The sequence below is a fragment of the Haliaeetus albicilla genome, chromosome 6 (assembly GCF_947461875.1).
Source record: "Haliaeetus albicilla chromosome 6, bHalAlb1.1, whole genome shotgun sequence".
Taxonomy (NCBI): Eukaryota; Metazoa; Chordata; class Aves; order Accipitriformes; family Accipitridae; genus Haliaeetus; species Haliaeetus albicilla.
Window position 1 is genome coordinate 31,757,442 of NC_091488.1, and position 18,534 is coordinate 31,775,975.

The 18,534-nt window shown below is 47.8% G+C and overlaps 1 protein-coding gene across 1 annotated transcript; it reads right to left on the minus strand.

Annotated features, from left to right (window-relative positions):
• Positions 1–4,689: 4,689 nt before the first annotated feature.
• Positions 4,690–16,670, minus strand: CD2 (CD2 molecule). The gene is made up of 5 exons (XM_009916849.2): positions 16,329–16,670; positions 13,131–13,427; positions 11,388–11,630; positions 7,794–7,913; positions 4,690–5,817 (listed from the first exon to the last, which is right to left on the minus strand). The coding sequence occupies exons 1-5, from the start codon at positions 16,387–16,389 to the stop codon at positions 5,609–5,611; spliced, it is 930 nt and encodes a 309-aa protein (XP_009915151.2). The 5' UTR covers positions 16,390–16,670; the 3' UTR covers positions 4,690–5,608.
• Positions 16,671–18,534: the final 1,864 nt, after the last annotated feature.

Below are 18,534 nucleotides of genomic sequence, written 5' to 3' on the forward strand. Positions count from 1 at the left end.
AGAACAAGGCAGCTGGTCCTGGGGTTAAAAAAGGAGGGGAAAGCAGGAGGCTGCATGCTCCCTGCCCAAAGGGTAAATCGCAGTTCCAGTCAGGCCTCTGCATGGAAAAAGAAGCCCTGTCCCAGGACTGCGAGCATGAGAAAGTCCCATGACTCAAATCCCGCTTCCTGGTCATCCAGCTCATCTTCTCAAGCAGCCGTTTCTGTGCCAGCCCAACCCCTCCACCTGCCCTGTTGTCCAGCATGCTACATGCATGGAGCCTGGCTTATTCCCTTGGCCAGCTCAGCTGGCTCCCGCCCTCCTCCTCTGCCCCAAATCCCAGCTGGGAAGCCCTGGGCAGTAGCTAGCAGATGCCCATACTGATCCTGATGTGAGGTAGCTCCTCACGCACCTGCTCCTCTATCCCCACAGCTCCCCTTTGCACCTTCCCAGTTCCAGCAGAAGGTCAAGGGGAGCAGCAGCCGTATCATGCTGCTCTGCCACGGGCTTTGGAAAAGCTTCTTCATCCAGGTCCCTGCTGTTCTTGGGGAGGGAGCAGCTCCCCCTTGCCAAGGAGGAGAAATTCTGGTGAGCTAGCTCTAGGTTTTCATCCTCACCAGCTTGGGGTTGTTTGCCTTTGCCCTACCAGGAGAACCCACAAAGGGTGAGAAATTCTGCTCAGTTTCTTACTTTCACTGCCTTCTTCCCCTCCAAAGGGGAGCTGGGAGGCAGTCAGGGTGTTGACTCCTTTCTGGTCTTTCAGGACAGACATGTCAGGGGTGGCTTCCTTCTTGGCAGGAGGTGCTTGGAGCCCAGCCATGGCAAATCAGCCCCAGCTGCACCAGGACAGCAACTTCACCCTCTGCCTGCAGAGCTGCAGCTCTCCCCCTCTCCAGCAGCAAAGCAGAGGGGAATTTCAGTTTGAGGTGAGCATCAGAGGCCCCTTGAGCAGCTGCTCTGGCAACCTTCTGCAAGGGTAAAGGCTAAAGTTGCACCCCTGAGGGAGGGAAGCACTCCCACACCCTCTCCTGATCCATGGCTTAAGGCAGCAGCCGGGCTACAAGGATGGGAAAAGGTTCTTTTGTAAAATTCCACCTGCAGGGAAGGAAGGAACACTTTGTTGGGGGAGAAGGTGAGGAGAAGGCTGGATCGGGCATCCCTCCTCTGAGATGAGGGTGGGAGAGGAGGCCACTTTATTGGCACAGGGCCTCTTATTGTGCTCTCCTTCAATTAACTCTTATCTTTCTTCCCACAGCATGAGATAAGATTGCCCAGCAGGGTTATTTCACAAGCTTCATAGCTACTAGAAACTGATCTTATCCAAAAGTCTGAAGTCAGACCTCTTACATTATTACTCGCAGCACATGAACAAGCCCCTTGGTCCCTCCAGGCCAAGGGTGACCATCAGCCGGTTTGGGGATCAGACGGTGACAGCTATGCCAGCCTGCTCACTGCATGCACGGCCAGCACCTGCAAGGAGCATTGGTGGAGCACCTTGCCCACCTAGCTGAGCTCTGCTCCTCCCTGTTGCCTGTAGCACACCCTGTGGAGGACAACAGTTTGAAAGACAAACCCAGCATTTCTTAAGCCTTTTGCAAGACTTCAGCATGGCTGAGGAGATGATGACCTGTCTGTCAGAATGGAGAAGGGAGCTGATGGGCAACACAGTCCCAGCTGGGGTTTATCTCCACATCAGAGCCTGAAGATTTGTTGCAGAATAAGGACAAAATCGGCGTCTTTTCCCCATAGCATCATTTTGGCAAGCATCCCAAGACAGACATTTGAACTAGCTGTGGTTTCCTACTTGACCTTTTAGAAGCTCAGAGTTTTATTTTAGAAATGAAATTATCTAGCTGGCTCCAGCACTGCCTTGCCAGAAGCAACAGAGCCTCCCTCTGGACTGGCTAATACCCAGCTGAGGTACAAGCAGATCTTGTCTACTTTACTAGAAAGGCCAAGTTTGGGCAGCAAGTGCTGCTGATGTCACACAGATTAAGACTGGGATAGAAGATTTGTATCTTCTATACAACCAAACGTTGCTCTTTTGCATGCTTAGTCAGACTGCACAACTGGCGAGCACTGCAAGACCATGGCACGACTACAGACCTGCTTTGATCACGGGGCTGCGCTTTGATCACGGGGCTGCACTTTCCTCCCATTGCTTCAGTGCTGGCTCTGCAGCCCATTACCAAGCAAAACCGACCCCTGCGAACACCCGGGCAGCAGCAACCGCATCTCTCCAATCGGGGAGGACAAGGCAGCATTCTTACAGAGCACAGCTCAGCATGTCAGCCCTTTCATCTCATCCCCCATAAGAAGAATGGGGAAAAACACTTCATCTTGTGTGACTCACTGGTAGATGTGTCTACAAAAGAAGAACCAAGAAAGGTTGCAGCAAGTATCACCAGAGCCGAGCACTTCCTGTTATTTCTTAGGTCTTGCTGTCAGCTCATTTTCCAGAACTGAAACATCCTCTACAGCATAAAACCCCGAGATTTGAATGCTCCATGACACATATTCAGAAAAATTGTTGACTTTTCAAGTAGGCACCAAGTGGAACGCAGGACTGTACAAGTATGGTCCATTGCAGTGTATCAGGAATGAACATGAGACATCGTAAAAACAATGGTGACTATCAAAAAAAGGCATCAATCAAAAATAAGTATTGCGAGACTCCCATTGTGCGGGGGTACTCTGCGCTTGTAGTATTTTCTTGTATGCCTGACAGAGGACTGTGTTTTGGTGCAAACCCACCCAAGAGGGCTAAATTCCGCTCTTTTTACTTAGCTTTGAGCCTCTTCGCATGTAAAGAGAAACATTTAGCTGAAAAGAGTCTAGTAACCCAGAGGAGACCTCGGTGATTTGGCTGAGGCTGAGAGTGCTTCTCTCAGCCCATGGTCACAGCAGCCAGGTGGAAGGCAGTATTAAAACACACACCACCATGCTTCACTTATGCCCACTATTGTGGCTTCTGGCCTGCCCTGTACTCAGGGTGCCCGCTGACAGCCCGCTCCCCAGGAAGGGGATCCAAGGGCAGCTTTTGGGTGTGCTCAGCCCTCACATGCCCTAAGCTGAGGCAACAAAGGTTTCCATGGTTCACAGGGTGGTCTCGAGCCCAGTCTTGAGGGCAGGTTTGGACCCAGCTTGTGACCAACAATAGAAAAGCTTCTTGCCTCCTGTTCCTATCCTGGGCATGACTTAGCTTCGTGCTGCAGTTTCTTGCCAGAAGAGCAAACACACCTCTGTGCTGGGCCAGAGTCACCCTGGCACCACCTCACGCATGCACTGCTGCTCCGCTGCAAGGAGCAGTGGCAAGTGTCACCCCACCAGCATCAGCCCCAGGCAGAGGAGGGCCCAGGGCAGCAGCTGGTGGAAAGCCCGGGAGGGTGCCTCAGAGGCATGACAGAAGCTTACCAAGCCCTAGCCATGGGGAAGGAGCATCTCCAAAGCATTCCTGCAGCTCTGTTAAGCCTGAGGCACAGAGAGCACTAATCAGTGGCAAGGGGGTCCCAGGAGGAGCCCGCCCTCCTCCTCAGGTCCCAGTAATCCTCCTTCTCTCCCAGGAAGGACCAGTGCTCCCATAACCACAGAGGAGTCCCAGCTCGGCTGCTTGCTCTGGAGAGGACACCGATAAAGCTCCGGCCATGCAGGACCGGCAGGGCATGCTGCCACAGCAGGCAGGCAGGCACAACGGCTGCGCTCACCCACGCTGACCTGAGCCCACCAGCTCAGGTGGCGGCCGGTACCTCCCAGAGATCAGTGTGAAACCTTCTGCATCCATGTTTCCATGGCTGAGGGACCGAAACGTTTTTCTTGCCTCCTTTGTACCAAAGTGAGATCCAGATACTGAAGTACCAGCACAGGTGTGAACTAAGGTCCTCTCCACCCACTCTATCTTTATTCATTCGCTACAGCGATATAGCATATGTTACAAAATAAACCATGAAATATTTACCAAATGCAAGTTTAAATAGTGAAAGCCCTAAAACAAGCTGCAGAAAGGTAAGGTGAGAGCAAGTGACACTCCCAGGACTGTGTCTGCTCTCAGAGTTCAAGCAAAGTGACTGAGCTTTGGAGGAGGCAGAGACCTCCTTCTCCCTGACAAGTTACTTCCCTGCCCCTGTACCACAAGATAAAAATAGTCACATTTCTGAGGAGAAACAAAGGATGGCTGGTTTATCTCCCCTGGCATGTATAGGATAGTCAAGCCTATGTAACAACATGCTAGCTGGACGTCTCATGCTCTGTGGCTCTCGCAGCTCTCTCCTCCTCCACCTGCATTGCCTCTTACACCAGATGGGCCAGTGTACCCATTCAGACATTGCTCTAAAAAGGCCTGTCCTCTTTCAGCTCCTCAGCTGTCCCATAGAGGCAGTTATGAACATTTCCAAGGACCAGAGGAGCGAGCAGTGTTTGCCCAGCACATGGAGGGTGATGCAGGCACAGTTATTGCAGTCCAACCTCTCCCTTTGGGAGGAAGATCTCTCAGCAGTTCTCTATCATCACCTGGTTATACATGAGGTGCTTACCAGCAAACCAAGGGACACAGTCCTTCACCATCAGCGGGAGGCCCTACGATGGAAAGCCATGACAATTCAGACAATGCCACTAGTAATCAGCCTGCTTGGCAGTTTGCAACACTTGTTTCATGAGCCAATGGATACCAGACCTCTTCTGTGACAAAATATTGTCTGGATAGCCAAACAGACCTATGCTGAGAATAAAGTTTCATTTTATCTGCCAGCAAGGAGTCACAGAAAACTGAGCTGAAACAGTCCTCAGAAAGGCCATGTAGCACGTTCCCCTGGCCCTCAGCAGAATGAGGATGCCTCACAGATAGTTGCCTTATCTGTCCTTTGAAACCCCCAATGCTGGACATCTTCTCCCAGAAATCTATTTCAGTGCTTCGTTTGAAAAAAAAAATAAAATAAATAAATAAAATCCTGACCTAAATCTCCCTTGCTGCAATTTAAACCTGTGGGGTTTTGTTCTAAACACAGTAGAGAAAGTGAAAAGTTTACTCCTTTCCCACTTGTGTTTTTTCCACACAAATGCTTCAAGGCTCTCACATCTCCTTTCAGTATTTTCTTCTCTGCATTAGATGACACCAATTCTTTCAACTTCAGGCAAGCATTTAATTACATACAACTATTTTTTGATCCAGGAGGTCACGCATTTGATGCTGAAGCCAGACAGCTGTACTAATGTGTGGCAGGAGAAAGGAAAGATACGTGACAAAACCCTGTAAGATCCTTAGGCCCATATTGTCTCACTAGAGCTTTAGCTTCTTCTTGATATAATCCATCCAAAAACCACGAAGACAACAAGGTGCGGTAAAAACAAGTGAACCACAGAAAGACACAACTTTCAAGGCTCAACGCTCCATACCCTAGCATGGAGGCACTTGAATAAAAATGGGCACAGGAATGAATGCCCATCACCTTGAGTCTCCTCCACTGGGTCTCTTCATCTCCATTTGATGCTCGCTCTAATTTTCTGCAACGAAAGCTGCCATTTCATAGCTGAGCATTACGCAAGGCTGAGCGGGAGGGGTTCCTGACTATTGGAAAGTTTCTTTTTCCAGTGAATTGTGGAGCAGAGAGACCACCGTCCCTCCCAGGGCAGACGTTCAAGGTCTTTCTCTCGGGTGGTTTGGAGTCCGCTGCTGAGTGCGGGGCCTGGGCCGCGGGGGCAGCGCTTGCTGCTGCACCTGGGGCTGTGGCAGCGGCCGCTGCTGCACGCGCAGCTGCTTTGGGGTGGGATTGCATGGCGGCTGAGGGAGCTCCCGCACCACCATTTCACTGTCCACCTGGCGAGCCTGCATCATTCGCTCCTCGTCTGCAATGACAGAAGGATCCCACAGTCAGGCACGTAGTAAGCAGAAGTCAAACAGCTAGGGAAAAGTGCTTGGCTCAAGCAAGAAAAAGCCAAATATTGGCCTTACCTGGAAGACCACTGTCACTCTCAGGTGTTCCCGCTACTCCAGTGAACAACAAAAATCACCGCCACCTGTGCATCCCAGGCAAACCCAAAAGTTTTGGCTGCCTGCCCGAGGTCAAAGTACCTGGCGGCGTTTGGGGCAGCTCTGTCCTCTCTGGGTTGGAGGAACCGACTTTGCCGGGGAGGCCCCAGCGGTCACCGATGGACACCCCCACCCTAGGCTGCTCTGTCCTCTTTTGGAAATGGGCCACTGAAGGGAAAGTGAGATGTAACCCCAGGAAGCAACATCAAAGCATTCTGCCCTGCCACTATCCGTGCTGGGATTTCCAGGCACCTGGAAGCCTGAGGTCCATTTTGCCAGTATTAATTTCTCCACACGTAAAAGAAGTAAATTCATAACAGCTGAGTTGATCACTGACTTGTCATTCTGAAATGTCAGTCAGCTTAGTTTAGGGATTGAGGGATTTACCTCTTGGGACACTGAAATGGCCTTAAGCACACACCAAACTATTTCAAAGAGGCAAGTCACCCTCCTATATTAGTTCTCATTTTCCCAGACTTCTCTTTTTCTTAATTCTTGCTGAATCCAGAACCAAGAATTGACAATATGCTCTCACTGCACAGTTGAGGGGATAATGTATCCCACTCAAAGAAGAATAGCCATAATATAAAGTGACACTGAGATGGCTATCTTCACAAGATATTGCAGGCCTTCTGAGATGACATCCCGTGGTTGCACTGTGGTGAGCTCTCCCAGCGAACGGGGAAAGCACTTGCCTATTCTTCATGGTCATAACTTGAGGGGAAGCAGGAGGGCCATGGTGAGTTACCCACGCTCAGGTGCGGTGAGGCTGCACCCCCCTCAGCCATGGGACTGGTTATGCTCATCCTTGTTGTTAGCCTGACCACTAGCACCTTTGAGGTATCAGCTGAGGTTTCTTTCAGGCATTGCCCTCTTTATCTTAACAAAGATCGTTGTGGCGTACAAAGGAGCTTTTACTCCAGTATTGTAACTCGAGAACTGACTCAGACAGAGACTAGCTGTTAATTGAGACAACACAGGAAGCCTGACACAGTGGGGGGGGGGGGGGCAGGACTCAGAAACAAGCCTTTAAACAAGCCCTGCCAGGGCGACCTCCCTCCTGCTTTAGCCTCTCCTTCCATATGGGCCAGATAACTCTTCCTGAGTGGCAGTTCAGTATACTCCGTCCACGCAAAATAGCAGCAATGTCCAGGTTGTAATTCAAGGCAACCTCTCTGTCAAGACTGAGAGCCCACTCTCAGAGAAAACTCTGGCAGAGTATTTCCTATGGTCTTAAAGAGGCATGAATTTTGGACAACAGATGAAATCTCTGCCCACTCTGAAAACCTCCACTCTTTAAAGTGCCTCAAGTTGGACCTCTGGTGTTGATAGGCCTCCAAGGACATTGTTTTGTAGAGAGAACAAGTTCTGTGAGGTGTCTGAGGAAACTCACAGAAAAGCTGAGCCCTTTTTGCCCCTTCTTGCTACCTACATTTCCAAATGTGACTAATGATTTCAAGGATCCTAATCTTACACCATATAAATTTAATGAAAAAAAATCTGCTGATGGGATATCTAATTGTGTATTTTAGCCCCACAGATGCTCATGACTGGTGGCCTTGGTGGAGCTTTAGAGGAGCAATTCTTCCCCCGTGAATAAACAAAAGGGCTTAAGGACAAGAAGTCTTTTGTTCAAAGCATATATCAGAAGCTGAGGCTGGCAATGCCAGCTGATGTGCCAAGACTCACCATATTCGAAAAACAGGTTATTACTCATGCCAAGGCAGAGAGCATGCTCCTGCCCACAGGGCTGCTGTAATCAATAGCAACATAAAGCTCCTTAAACACTTACCATCATCTTCAAGCCTTTCTGCTTTCTTTTTCCTGATACAATAAATAAGCAAAATCATGAAGATGACAAAGAAGACTGCACCTCCTGCTATGCTTAAGATGAGATAAACATCCAGATGACCTAGTTAAGGGAATGAAAGAGGATGTTAGAGGAAAAGAAATAACTCCCACAATGCCTACCTAGAATTCTGTATTTTATTCCATTGACTGTAAACACAGCCCCAGTGAGAGAGCCCAGAAAGTTGCTGGTCCTCATTGTGGAGAATTTTGATTGGTCCCTGATGGATTCAAGTTCTGCAGAAAATTGAAACCAGAGCACTCATGTGTGCCAGCTCACCTTATTTAAATTACCACATATGCCCTGTTCCTGCTAGCAATGGACCCTTTTAAGGACAACGACCATCCAGGCAGTGCTCAGCATTGAACAAAAGTAAACTTTTTTAGGTACTTCCTACTGAGCTGAAAACACTGAAATTAGCTTGCTTCATACTATTTTGGTACTTCCTGTTCAATTTTTGGCTGTACGCTAATTAAAGAAAAAAATAGGGAAAAAAACATAACCAAATATCCCAGAGCCTCAAAATGAAAGTTCAGTTTGTCCAGAGAGCAAAACTTTATATGAGCATTCCTTGTTTTGGCCAGATAAGGTTTGCTGGACACTAGCTTTCCTTCGCCACTTCCTGCTTGGGCTGTCCTCCTGGCATTCGGTGTTCATGCTCGAGCACAGGTGCCATGGAGCTGAACCCAGCAGAAGTGCATGTTCCTTGGCTCCTTGGGGACAAAGCTCCAAAGGAGATGACACCAGTGGTGCCACCATTAACATTCACTGGCCACGCCTATGGAGGGCAAAGAGTGATGACACCAAAGCCGAGATGTCTACAGTATAAAGGCCACCATCAGCCTGGGCTGCCCCAGTGGAAAAAAAAGGTGAGCACCCTCAGTGATGTGGTTCTTCTCACCCGTTTTAGCTGCCAGTGTTACACCAAGGCACATTTTGCCCTTTCTGTGTCTGTTTCTCCCAGCTAACTATAAGGTGAGCCCAGGCAGATTCACACATAGTTACGTTTATATAAAAAGTTAGCTGAGCTGAAGCCCGTTCTGAAGCATGGTTGCCTGCTAAAGGTCAAAATTCAAGCTGCTAGGCCTGGAATGCAGGACCAGATGCTCATGGAGGGCAGCAGGGTTGGAAGGTTTGACTGCAAGCTGAGGGATCTTTTTTATCTACTATCGAGCTGGTAGAGTCCTGCCACCACACAAAAAGGTCTGAGGCATTTTTCGTTTTTGAGCAGGAAGGGCAGTGCTGCATGGTTTTAGTGGGTTTTTGGTGTCTGAGAAATGCTAGATTTGTAGCTTAAAGACCAGTGTGGCAAACATTTCACTTCTCTGTTAATGATCTGAGAAAAAAACAAATTCTCCCACCCAATTCAGCCTGTGAAAGAAGAGCACTTCTCAAGAGTGAGAAGAAGGAAAATCAAAGTATCTAGCTGATGGGCAATGCCTGCCTATACCAGCAATGCAGGCAGGCCCATGCTTGCCTGGCTCATTTCCCAGGATGGCTATCTTCAGCCAGCATTTCCTCATTAAGACAAAGTGTTTGAGCTAGTTTGCCTGGCCTTAAATGGACCTAATCCAGCAGCATGTTTTTACACCTGGCTCTAAAGTCCATGCCCCATCCCATGCCCCAGCCCCTTCCCAATGCTAGCACCAATGGGGCTGTGCAGCCCATCAGGTCAGGCACTCATGCAGCAGAAAACCACCCTTTTTCAGCTATTTTAGGCATCAGGGGGATCCTTCAGGAGGCATGGGACGTGTGGGAGAGCAGGTCCCGCCCCATTCCTTGGCTCATTGCCCTTCAGCCAGCCACAGCAGACCTTGGATCGCTTCAGTAAGGCCTCTGTACCTTAAGGCTTGCTCCCTCCCTTCTCACACTGTGGGCTAGCCTTGGGACTTGGACTTTTCCTTAAATTCACTATGGCATAAAGAGCTGGAAATTGGAAATACTGAGCCAGCTCTCATGAGCTCCCCACTCTCCACTAGCTCTAGCGGGAATCCAGAGCAAGCACATGCTTGAAGTGAAGTGCTGGCAGTTAGGTGGGATGAACCCAAGCCCAGCAACTTCAAGGACTTTTCCCCAGTACTGCACTGGAAATCTGAACTTTGAACTTAACACCACATCTAGTGTCACACCAGTATGAACTGTCCCTTGGTTTTGCCTTAACTTTCAAAACTTTTACGGGGAGAGCGATGACTTCTTTTGCCCATCTAATCATTTTCAGCATGACTCTGCCCATTTAAAATGCAATTCCTTCAGTTCTTTTGCTGTGTTTGTGGTTTAGAAAGAAGATGCTTCCAGTGAGTAAGAAAATCCATGGTACTTTTGAGCCATGCTTATCTGAGCCACACGGACCCAAAGCTCAGCTAAATTCTCCATATCATCCCTCCTGATTTCTAGGCCAAGCTGGAGAGTCCAAGCAGCTTATTTTTCCCCTTGTGAGAGCACTCATCCACATCCACAGGTAGCAGGCTACCACCACCTTCACAGGTATGATCATGGAGAGGAGAAAAATAATGTGCAACTGATTTCCCCACCACAAGGATGTAAATCAAGAGCAAATCCCTTGAAATCAATGCCATGGCTTCATATACATAGGAGAAGATCCCATGCCACTATTTTCCAAATAGTGGCTGTTAATTTATATCTTGGTAGCTTGGGTAGTTTTAGACTGTCTTACTGAAGTCAACTCTTTGGCTTTGGACTGCGTGACTGATTGACTGAAGTCAACTTTGGGGAAGTACAATTAGTTTTAAAGGAATAAAGGAGGATAAAAATGAGGGGGAAAGTGCTTTCTGCCTTTTGCAGACTGCTGTGTGCGATTAAAGCACTTTCAGGCCCAGCCCCCCACTTTCTCCTTTACTTCATTGGTCTACCACAGTGACAGTTGACACCACTTGTGTCTATCAGGATACCTTGACAACTTTTGGAAGAAGAGTCAGCAGTGATGGAGGGGAGGGAGCAAATGACAGGATGAGCAAAAATATCTCTCCCCTTCATTCACCCTTCAGCCAACCTAATCTCACTGGCAGCCTGCAGCTTCCCCCAGGAGACTTCACCCCCAGTGGAAGCAGCATTGCGGTGCGCCCTGGAGACCTCCCTGCCACCCACAAGGCTCTTGACTCCAGAAAAACTTCTCCCCCTCTTCCAGCGACCCCCAGGCCTCACTGAGCATGGGGGGAAACACTGCTGGCCACAGGAGAAGAGGAAGAACATGGCCCATCTCACATTCCACTCCCCTCAGCTTGGCCTCCCTACTGTTAGAGCAGGAATGCCATAAGGGTAGCAGTGGGGCAGGCAGCAGCAGGGTGCAGAGGGTGGAGATGCGACAAGACTGGGGAATGCCAAGCAGAAAGCGTGACTTGCGTCCCAGGTACCACAGCAGCATTGGCTCCCAATAACTGCGGCAGTTGTAGACTTGCAGTACTGGGTACCAGGAACCACTGATGCTCCTGGTACCTGGACCAGTCCTGCAGATATGCGCAACTGCGTCAGGCTTTGTGGGTCTGCCCTAGCAGATTCTGGCAAAAATGGATTTTTTACCTGAGCACGTAATTACTTTTTCAGCCATTTTTTTGCTGACTTGATTCTGAACAACACATCTGAACATCCCAGAATAGCGTGTGTGCAATTCCAACTTTGTTGCATTCTTTCGGATCTTTTTGCTTTTATCTTGAGTCAGTTCTATTATAAATGTTTCGTCTTTAGTCTTCTGCTTCACTTCACACTTGACAGATATGGTTTTGTTCATGCATTCAGCACTGAGGATTGGCTGAGGGACAGGCTCTGAAAAAGACGAGAAGGGACAAGCACGTCTGAGATGGTTTCTCTTTTTTAAAAACTCCATGATTAAGCAGAACAAAGAATTAGCCCCCAATAAGCAGTAAGGGAGTAACACCAGCTAATGAGACCAGAGAAGAACAAAGAGTAAATTAGACCTCTACTGCAGAAGTAACATGGTAATAATAAAGAAAATGCAGTATATTAGCCTATGTATTTGGCCTAGCAAAGCAGAGCTGCATCACCATGGCTGGACTACTTTCAGGCTCAGCCTGGCTTACAGCCAGCCAGGCGAAGGGAGGAAGTTGTGTTTTCGGGGGGAGGCAGCGGATGTTGCTGGGAACAGCCCCAGTTCCCTCAGCGGCTCCTCATAAGACTTGTGCTCCAGGCCCCTCACCAGCTTGGTTGCCCTTCTCTGAACACGCTCCAGCACCTCAATGTCTTTCCTGTAGTGAGGGGCCCAAAACTGAACACAGTACTCGAGGTGCGGCCTCACCAGTGCCGAGTACAGGGGAAAAAACCCTTGCTGGGGAAAAAAACCATGCTGCCCTACAGCTTAGTGGTTGTGGCAGCAGCCATAAAAGAGCAGAATAGCCATCCCCATCTTCCCTATTCATCCCAAAAGCTTTGGGCTGCTACCGTCCTGATTTCTCAGGACAAGATACAGCACAGGAATGGAGGCTGTCTTCATGCTTTGAATTCATGCAGCTGAAATCCCTAGGTGTGTGCTTAAGTGTGCTTTGAGCAGCACAATCTTCATATTTGTTGTGTTACGCTATGCAAGGATAGGGTGCAGGAGTCTTCTTCCCCTGCAAATTCAACTCCTACTGTGGTGTATCTCAGGGGAGGTGACTGCTGGCTATTTTTTATGTTAGAGCAAAAATGGAGTGGGACCACATTGCCTAAATACAGGCATTTAGTGCCACCTGGGCTCTCCTCAGGAGGCTGGCAGATGCAACACAAGGTGCTCACTTTGCTGGAGCAGTAACTAGAGACCAAAAGTCATAACTCAGTGTCCATAAAAGAGCATCAGAAGTGGAGAAGTGCACAGCGCATCAGCCACAGGTGCACCTCACGTGGGTTGCTGCGCTCCCACGAGAGGTTTCTGGAAGCAGGGTTCTGCTGGGAGCACAGCCCTGCTCGCGCGATGCTGTCCCGGCTCAGCGCCCGAGGGGTCCCGGCACCACGTGCGGTGCTGCAGTACAGCCATCCGCACTCACCCTGCCGCCAGCATGGACGTGCCCACAGCTGCTTGCCTGGGCATGTGTAGAAACCTGGTGGCTGACAAGACAGGGGAGCCAGAAAGAAGCAGGGTCCAGAGGGCATTAATAGGAGCAAGAGAAGGGAGGAGAGCGGCAGACGGCTGTCAGCGGCAGGAGGAAAGACATACATCTCACAGAAGTCCCCCCAAAACAGAAAGGGGGGCAATGAGTAGAAAAGGTTGTAGGAGAGAGCAGGAGGTATTCCCAGCTATGCTGGGAATGGTATGGGAAGAGCAAAACTCACCCTGAACGACCAAATTCATTACTTCTTCTGCCTTCAATTTTCCATCCTGCTGATAAACAGTCACTGTGTAATTTCCACTGTCCTCTTTCATCACCTGCTCTATTTGCAGAGTCCCATTTAGGAATATCTTACATCTGCACTGGTCCTTGTTCACATAGTACTTAACTTTCTTATCTTTTATCCGAAGCAACTTTTTGCTGTCTCTCAGCCATCTTACTTCGTATACGCTCCCAGCAGCAGTGATGTTGAGAAGAGCTGACTCATTCACGGCCCTGTAAATCCCGTTGGCGTTGGACCCTGTAAAGGGAAGCACAACCAGCCCATCAGCATGTGTCCAGCAGCCCCCGCCGCCACACTTGGCAGCCACAGCGGTGACCCAAAAGGTTGTCACTTGCTAACCGCCCCCCCGGAGTTGCCTAAGCCTCTCTGCATTACTGATGCTGTCTTCTTCCCCTGCTCCGAAGTGTCTCTTGATCGTTCATTAAATAAGTATCAACACCCAATTTAATTCTGAGAGGCAAGGAAGCTAAGAGTCCAGCTTTCAAAAGCTGGCTTCATACTCTGGCCGACTTATTTGGAGTGATTTTGGACGCCAAGATTCATGGCTGCCCATGAACTTAACCTTTCCTGAAAATAAGGTCCCTTCAGTATGTTTTGCACATGGCACAGGCTGGTACTTAGAGCACCCATCATTGCAAACATAACTACAGACAGCAAGAACACTACTACCAGTGGCCCTGGACAGTACAATCAGTTCAGCAATAATAGTGATGGCGATAATAATAACGACAATAATAATAGTGGCCCATGCTAAGCAGTAAGTGAGTGTAAGGCACTGAACTGGAGGCAGACCCAGTGCTGGTACCTTGCATTGCCCCCTCCTCGCCCATCCCGGGCACCCTGCCCCCCTGGAATATATCCACTTGATTTTTCCTAGCACAGGATCATGGTGGGGCAAGTAAGGCAGGGAGAAACAAAGAGCTAACCACATCCTGTGAACCGATTGGGCACTGGAGACATTAGCAGATAAGCAAAGGCCAAAAAAATCTTTTCTCTTTGCAGGTCTCATTTGATGACAGGTCCCCTCTCCAGAACAGGTAAAAGTAGGTGCTTCCCAAAGGACTGGGCAGCACTTAGCATGTGGCTGCTGAAGGGGATATTCAGGAAAGCCAAGGCTGCTAAACATCAATCACGTTCCTACCAGTGGCGATGAAGTACTCCTTGGGCTGTGCTTGGGTGGCCTGCCCTCTCCCCTCCAGGCTGCTCCAGAGCCTTTGCAAGGCCCATCTCCAGCGAACCAGGACTTCAGAGTGCAAAGTTTGTCAGGAGGTCACTTCAAGTAAGGTACTATCTCCACCCCCGTAGTGGGTGGAAAATTTGCAGGAGGAGATAGAAAAGTGCTCCCAAGTGTCAGGTGGGATGAGCTCACTGATAACCAAATGTGCACTCAGAGCCATAGCTTATTTCATTTGCCATTATCTTACGTTCATTCCTCTTCAATTTACAGGATAAAGCCAATCAGCAGGAGGGGATTTCTCTTCACATCACCAGATAGAGCTGATTCTGCTCTAATTTTATATATTTTAAGCACTTTTTCCCCACAGAGAGAAAAAAACCTATGTTTATGCATATTTTTATTACAGTCCTTCATTCCTGGTATCTAGGACAATGATAAACTATATCACAGAGGGGAAACTGAAATCCAGTTGCTATTTCATGAAACTAACAATATTAGAGATAATCAAATAACTAAAATTGTGTGCCTCTGCAACAAGAAAATTAATACAGAAGTGCTTCCGGCAATTCACCCCCAGTCTAAGGAGAGACTGTTATTTCACTATTGCATTTCTTACAAGATATTTGATGTATCTAATGAAATATTCTGAAATCAAGCTATCAATCAAACAGTCTTGGAAGCAGCTATCCTCCACACAGATGACACTACAGATTATACCCAAATATTTGAATTCCGATACTTGTTTCTGCTCAGTCGTGCACAGGTATTTAGAGCTAGTAATAAGATTTCTTTGCATAACAGATACCATCATTTATTTTTTTTCCTCTGGAAGTAAAGAAATAAAAAAAAAACAAACTAAAGTTTTCAAGGATAATTCAATGCCATCTCTATGGACAGACCACCTAGACACATCTCTGGATGTTTATCTGATCTCTATAGTATTGCTAACTGAAAGCTGAGTATCCTATACATATGATACTGAAAATCTGTTCAGCTAACAAAACAGCATTTCTCCTAATGCCAACTGATAGACGCTCCAAGGGGCAGAAAGATCTGAACTGGAAGCATAGAGCTCACTCGCAGTCACAAGAAAGAGTTACATGGAAAAACTCCCATAGTAACTTTAGAGAAGTAAGGAAGTCTTTGAAACAAGTTTTCCATTCAAGGGAATAATCTTCATTTCTGCTAGGGAAAATGTTTTATAGATCACGTACAAAAAAAAAATTTCCTTATTTATCTATTAATTTTTTTTTTAGGAAAAGAAAATCATTAAACAGCCATACATACAATCTGTAGTGGAATGAACAGAGAGAAAAAAAAAAAATCTATGCATGATTGTATTGCCTCCATCTCTTATAACCTTCTCTAATCTATGAGTTAACACCTTAATTAAGATTTTAGATTAATATTCTTAAAAATAATGAAAGCAATAATATGCAAAATGTAAAAGATGTATGTATTTGCTTGCTGTTTTCACATCTGAGACTTCTCCAACTCCACTGAAGACACTGAAATACATCACTCTTTCTGTTAGTATTTATGGAAGAATATAATTTGCACTTTCAAAAGGTTTCCTCATCTTTGATAAGAAAAGGAAATTACATGCAGTAATGCACCGTGAACTGGACCTCTAATGTAGTACAAGCTACCTCGAGGGCTGAGAGAAAACTGCATGCTGACATTTCTCATTATACATGTGTCAAATTAAGGCTCATTAACTTAAAACCAAATCTGTTTACAGCTTATTATTATAACTAGAATAGGAAACTATTCTATAGGTCCTGCCCTCTCCCCAGCCAAAAATTAAATCAAATAATAACAGCAATAACCCAAAGGTCTCCACTCATTGGGAAAATAGAACTAGTTTCTTATCAATAACATCCCACCAAGTTGTAAATGGTTTAAAATGCAATTTTAACAATGCTAGCCCGAAAAAGCAAGAAAGGGTAAGAAAAACTCACATTTTACACTTGGAAATAAAAGCAGCAAGCACTTGACTAGGAAAATCCTCCTGAAGTTCATTTTCAGGGTAAAAAAAAATCCAGTGTTGCCTTGTCTAATGATAGCTCCTGGCAGGTAAAAGGATTTTCAGCTGTGAGCAAGCAGTTGTGGGACATGTCGGTACCGCCCTCGTGCCCTTCTCCCCTCCTCCAGCTCTCACCCTACCACTTCTCATTTCTAGCATAGGCACAAAAACCATGGGCAGAAATATCTCTCGATGGGGTGTTTCATCAGGATAGGGACAATGTGCAGTGACAAGGAAAATGCACACTAAAATGTAGGAATGCCCCCGAGGTCTGTCTACGCAGCTGGAGCTCTCGTCCTCTTCAATGTTCACCTGAAGAGTTCAACTCCAGCATCCACACGCCACCATCCTAGTGGGATGGATGCAGTTCTTGAGGTGGGGGGGGTGATGAGAATCCTTCTTCTCCCCCATAGCCTCAGCAGCAGCGAGGGGACAGCAAGCCTGGGACCCGCAGTGAGGAGCAGGTAGCCGATGGCTGTTGGGCAACGTGTAGAAAGGAGACACACTTCCCTTGGAAACTGTCACGATCAGCTTCGCATCAATGTCTGATCTATGAGGGGCTGCCATTTGAGCAAGCTGTGAAAGAGGGATGAGCGTGGAAGGGGATGAAAACACTGCCTTGGGTCTAGCCAGAAACCAGCCCTGAGGCTGGCTGGTATGAGGAAGATGGTGAGGAAAGAAGCTGGGAGGAGGCTTGGGAGTTAGGTCCAAAACCACATGAGAAGCTAATAAAATCTTCATTCCTGTTTCCAGTATGAAACAGATGGGGTGGTGAGGATTTTGAATTGTATCATCCTCAACACAATCCCTCTGCTACAGCAGCTGCTGAAATCTTCCAGCTTTTTATCACAGATGTAGACCAAAAAAGAAGACAGAAGAAAAGTTATGGCACGGGAGATGTACAATATCAGATAAATCTTTCTCATTCATTTATGTGATTCTCCTTCCTTGAAGTTATAGGAAGATCTTGTAAGACACCACCCCTTCTCCGGCTTCATCATCTGTTAGCTGGTACTAAAGCCGGTAAAAAATAACCCTTTCTGCACAAAAAGAGAAAAAGTTACCTGAGGTAAAATGCACTAAGGTCACAGTATTGCTGCCTCTGCACATCATGGGAAAACCCAGCTTTTCTTCCTTCTTTTTGTTACTGTTTCCTTACAAAGAACACACAAGGGAGGCACATGCAGAAGGAGAGAGGAAGCAACAGCAGCAAGATGATGTTTCTGTGCCTGACCTCTACCTTCTGTGGAGAAAAACAAGCCAAGGGCAGGGGCTGCCATGCCCAGGCATCTCCCCAGCCAAGCAGACTGTGCCAGCAGTGCCAGACCTGGGGTGCTGTGGGGACCTCTCTCCCCAGTCACAGTGGCAGGGACATGCAGGGTCTGCACGCTTGGACGCATCTGTTTCCAGCCCGAGTGCCTAGAGGGCTTTGGGCAAACACAGCAACCCCAATCTCTCCTGCTTTTTTTTTTTTTTTTCCTGTGTCCTTAAAGCAGAGCGGAGAGAGGCTCCCAGGCATGCTGAAACCACTGCTCAACCTTGTCTCACTTCTTTCTCAAGGCAACACCCCTCAAAGCCACCACCTGCTTCCAGCATACCTCTGCACTTTGTTTGTTGGCACGCTCGGACTGCAAATGCACTGGGGCAGGGACCATCGTTCTGCTCTGGGCACATACAGAGCCTGCTCAGTGCCGTCCTGCTAGCTGGATACTACCTGCTGCCGAGCTGCAGGCAGAAACTGGGATTGGTGCAAATTAAATACAAATGGAAAGATGCCTCTATGTGTGAAGGTGAGAGAGAGAAGAGAGGTAAAGCTTCACAGCAGCAGAACAAGGCTTAAAAGGATGCCCTGTATTCATAATGAAGGCCACTTCTTCCAGTTAATCAAGTTTGTCATGCCCAGATGCCCACGCTCTTGTAAAATCACGGCTGAAATGACTCAGACTAGAAGCCCTTATGCTGCAGCAGACCAGTTCTAGCGCATCAAATGTGGCATCCTTTTCCTGTTAGAGCAACAGGTTGACAGGAGCAAGAAACCACTCCTAAAGGATATAACAGGTCTGTTCAAAAAGGAGTTTGCTGTGAGCAGTGAAGAGGCACTCAAGAGAGGTGGTGAGGGCTCAATAGCTGATGTCCCCTCT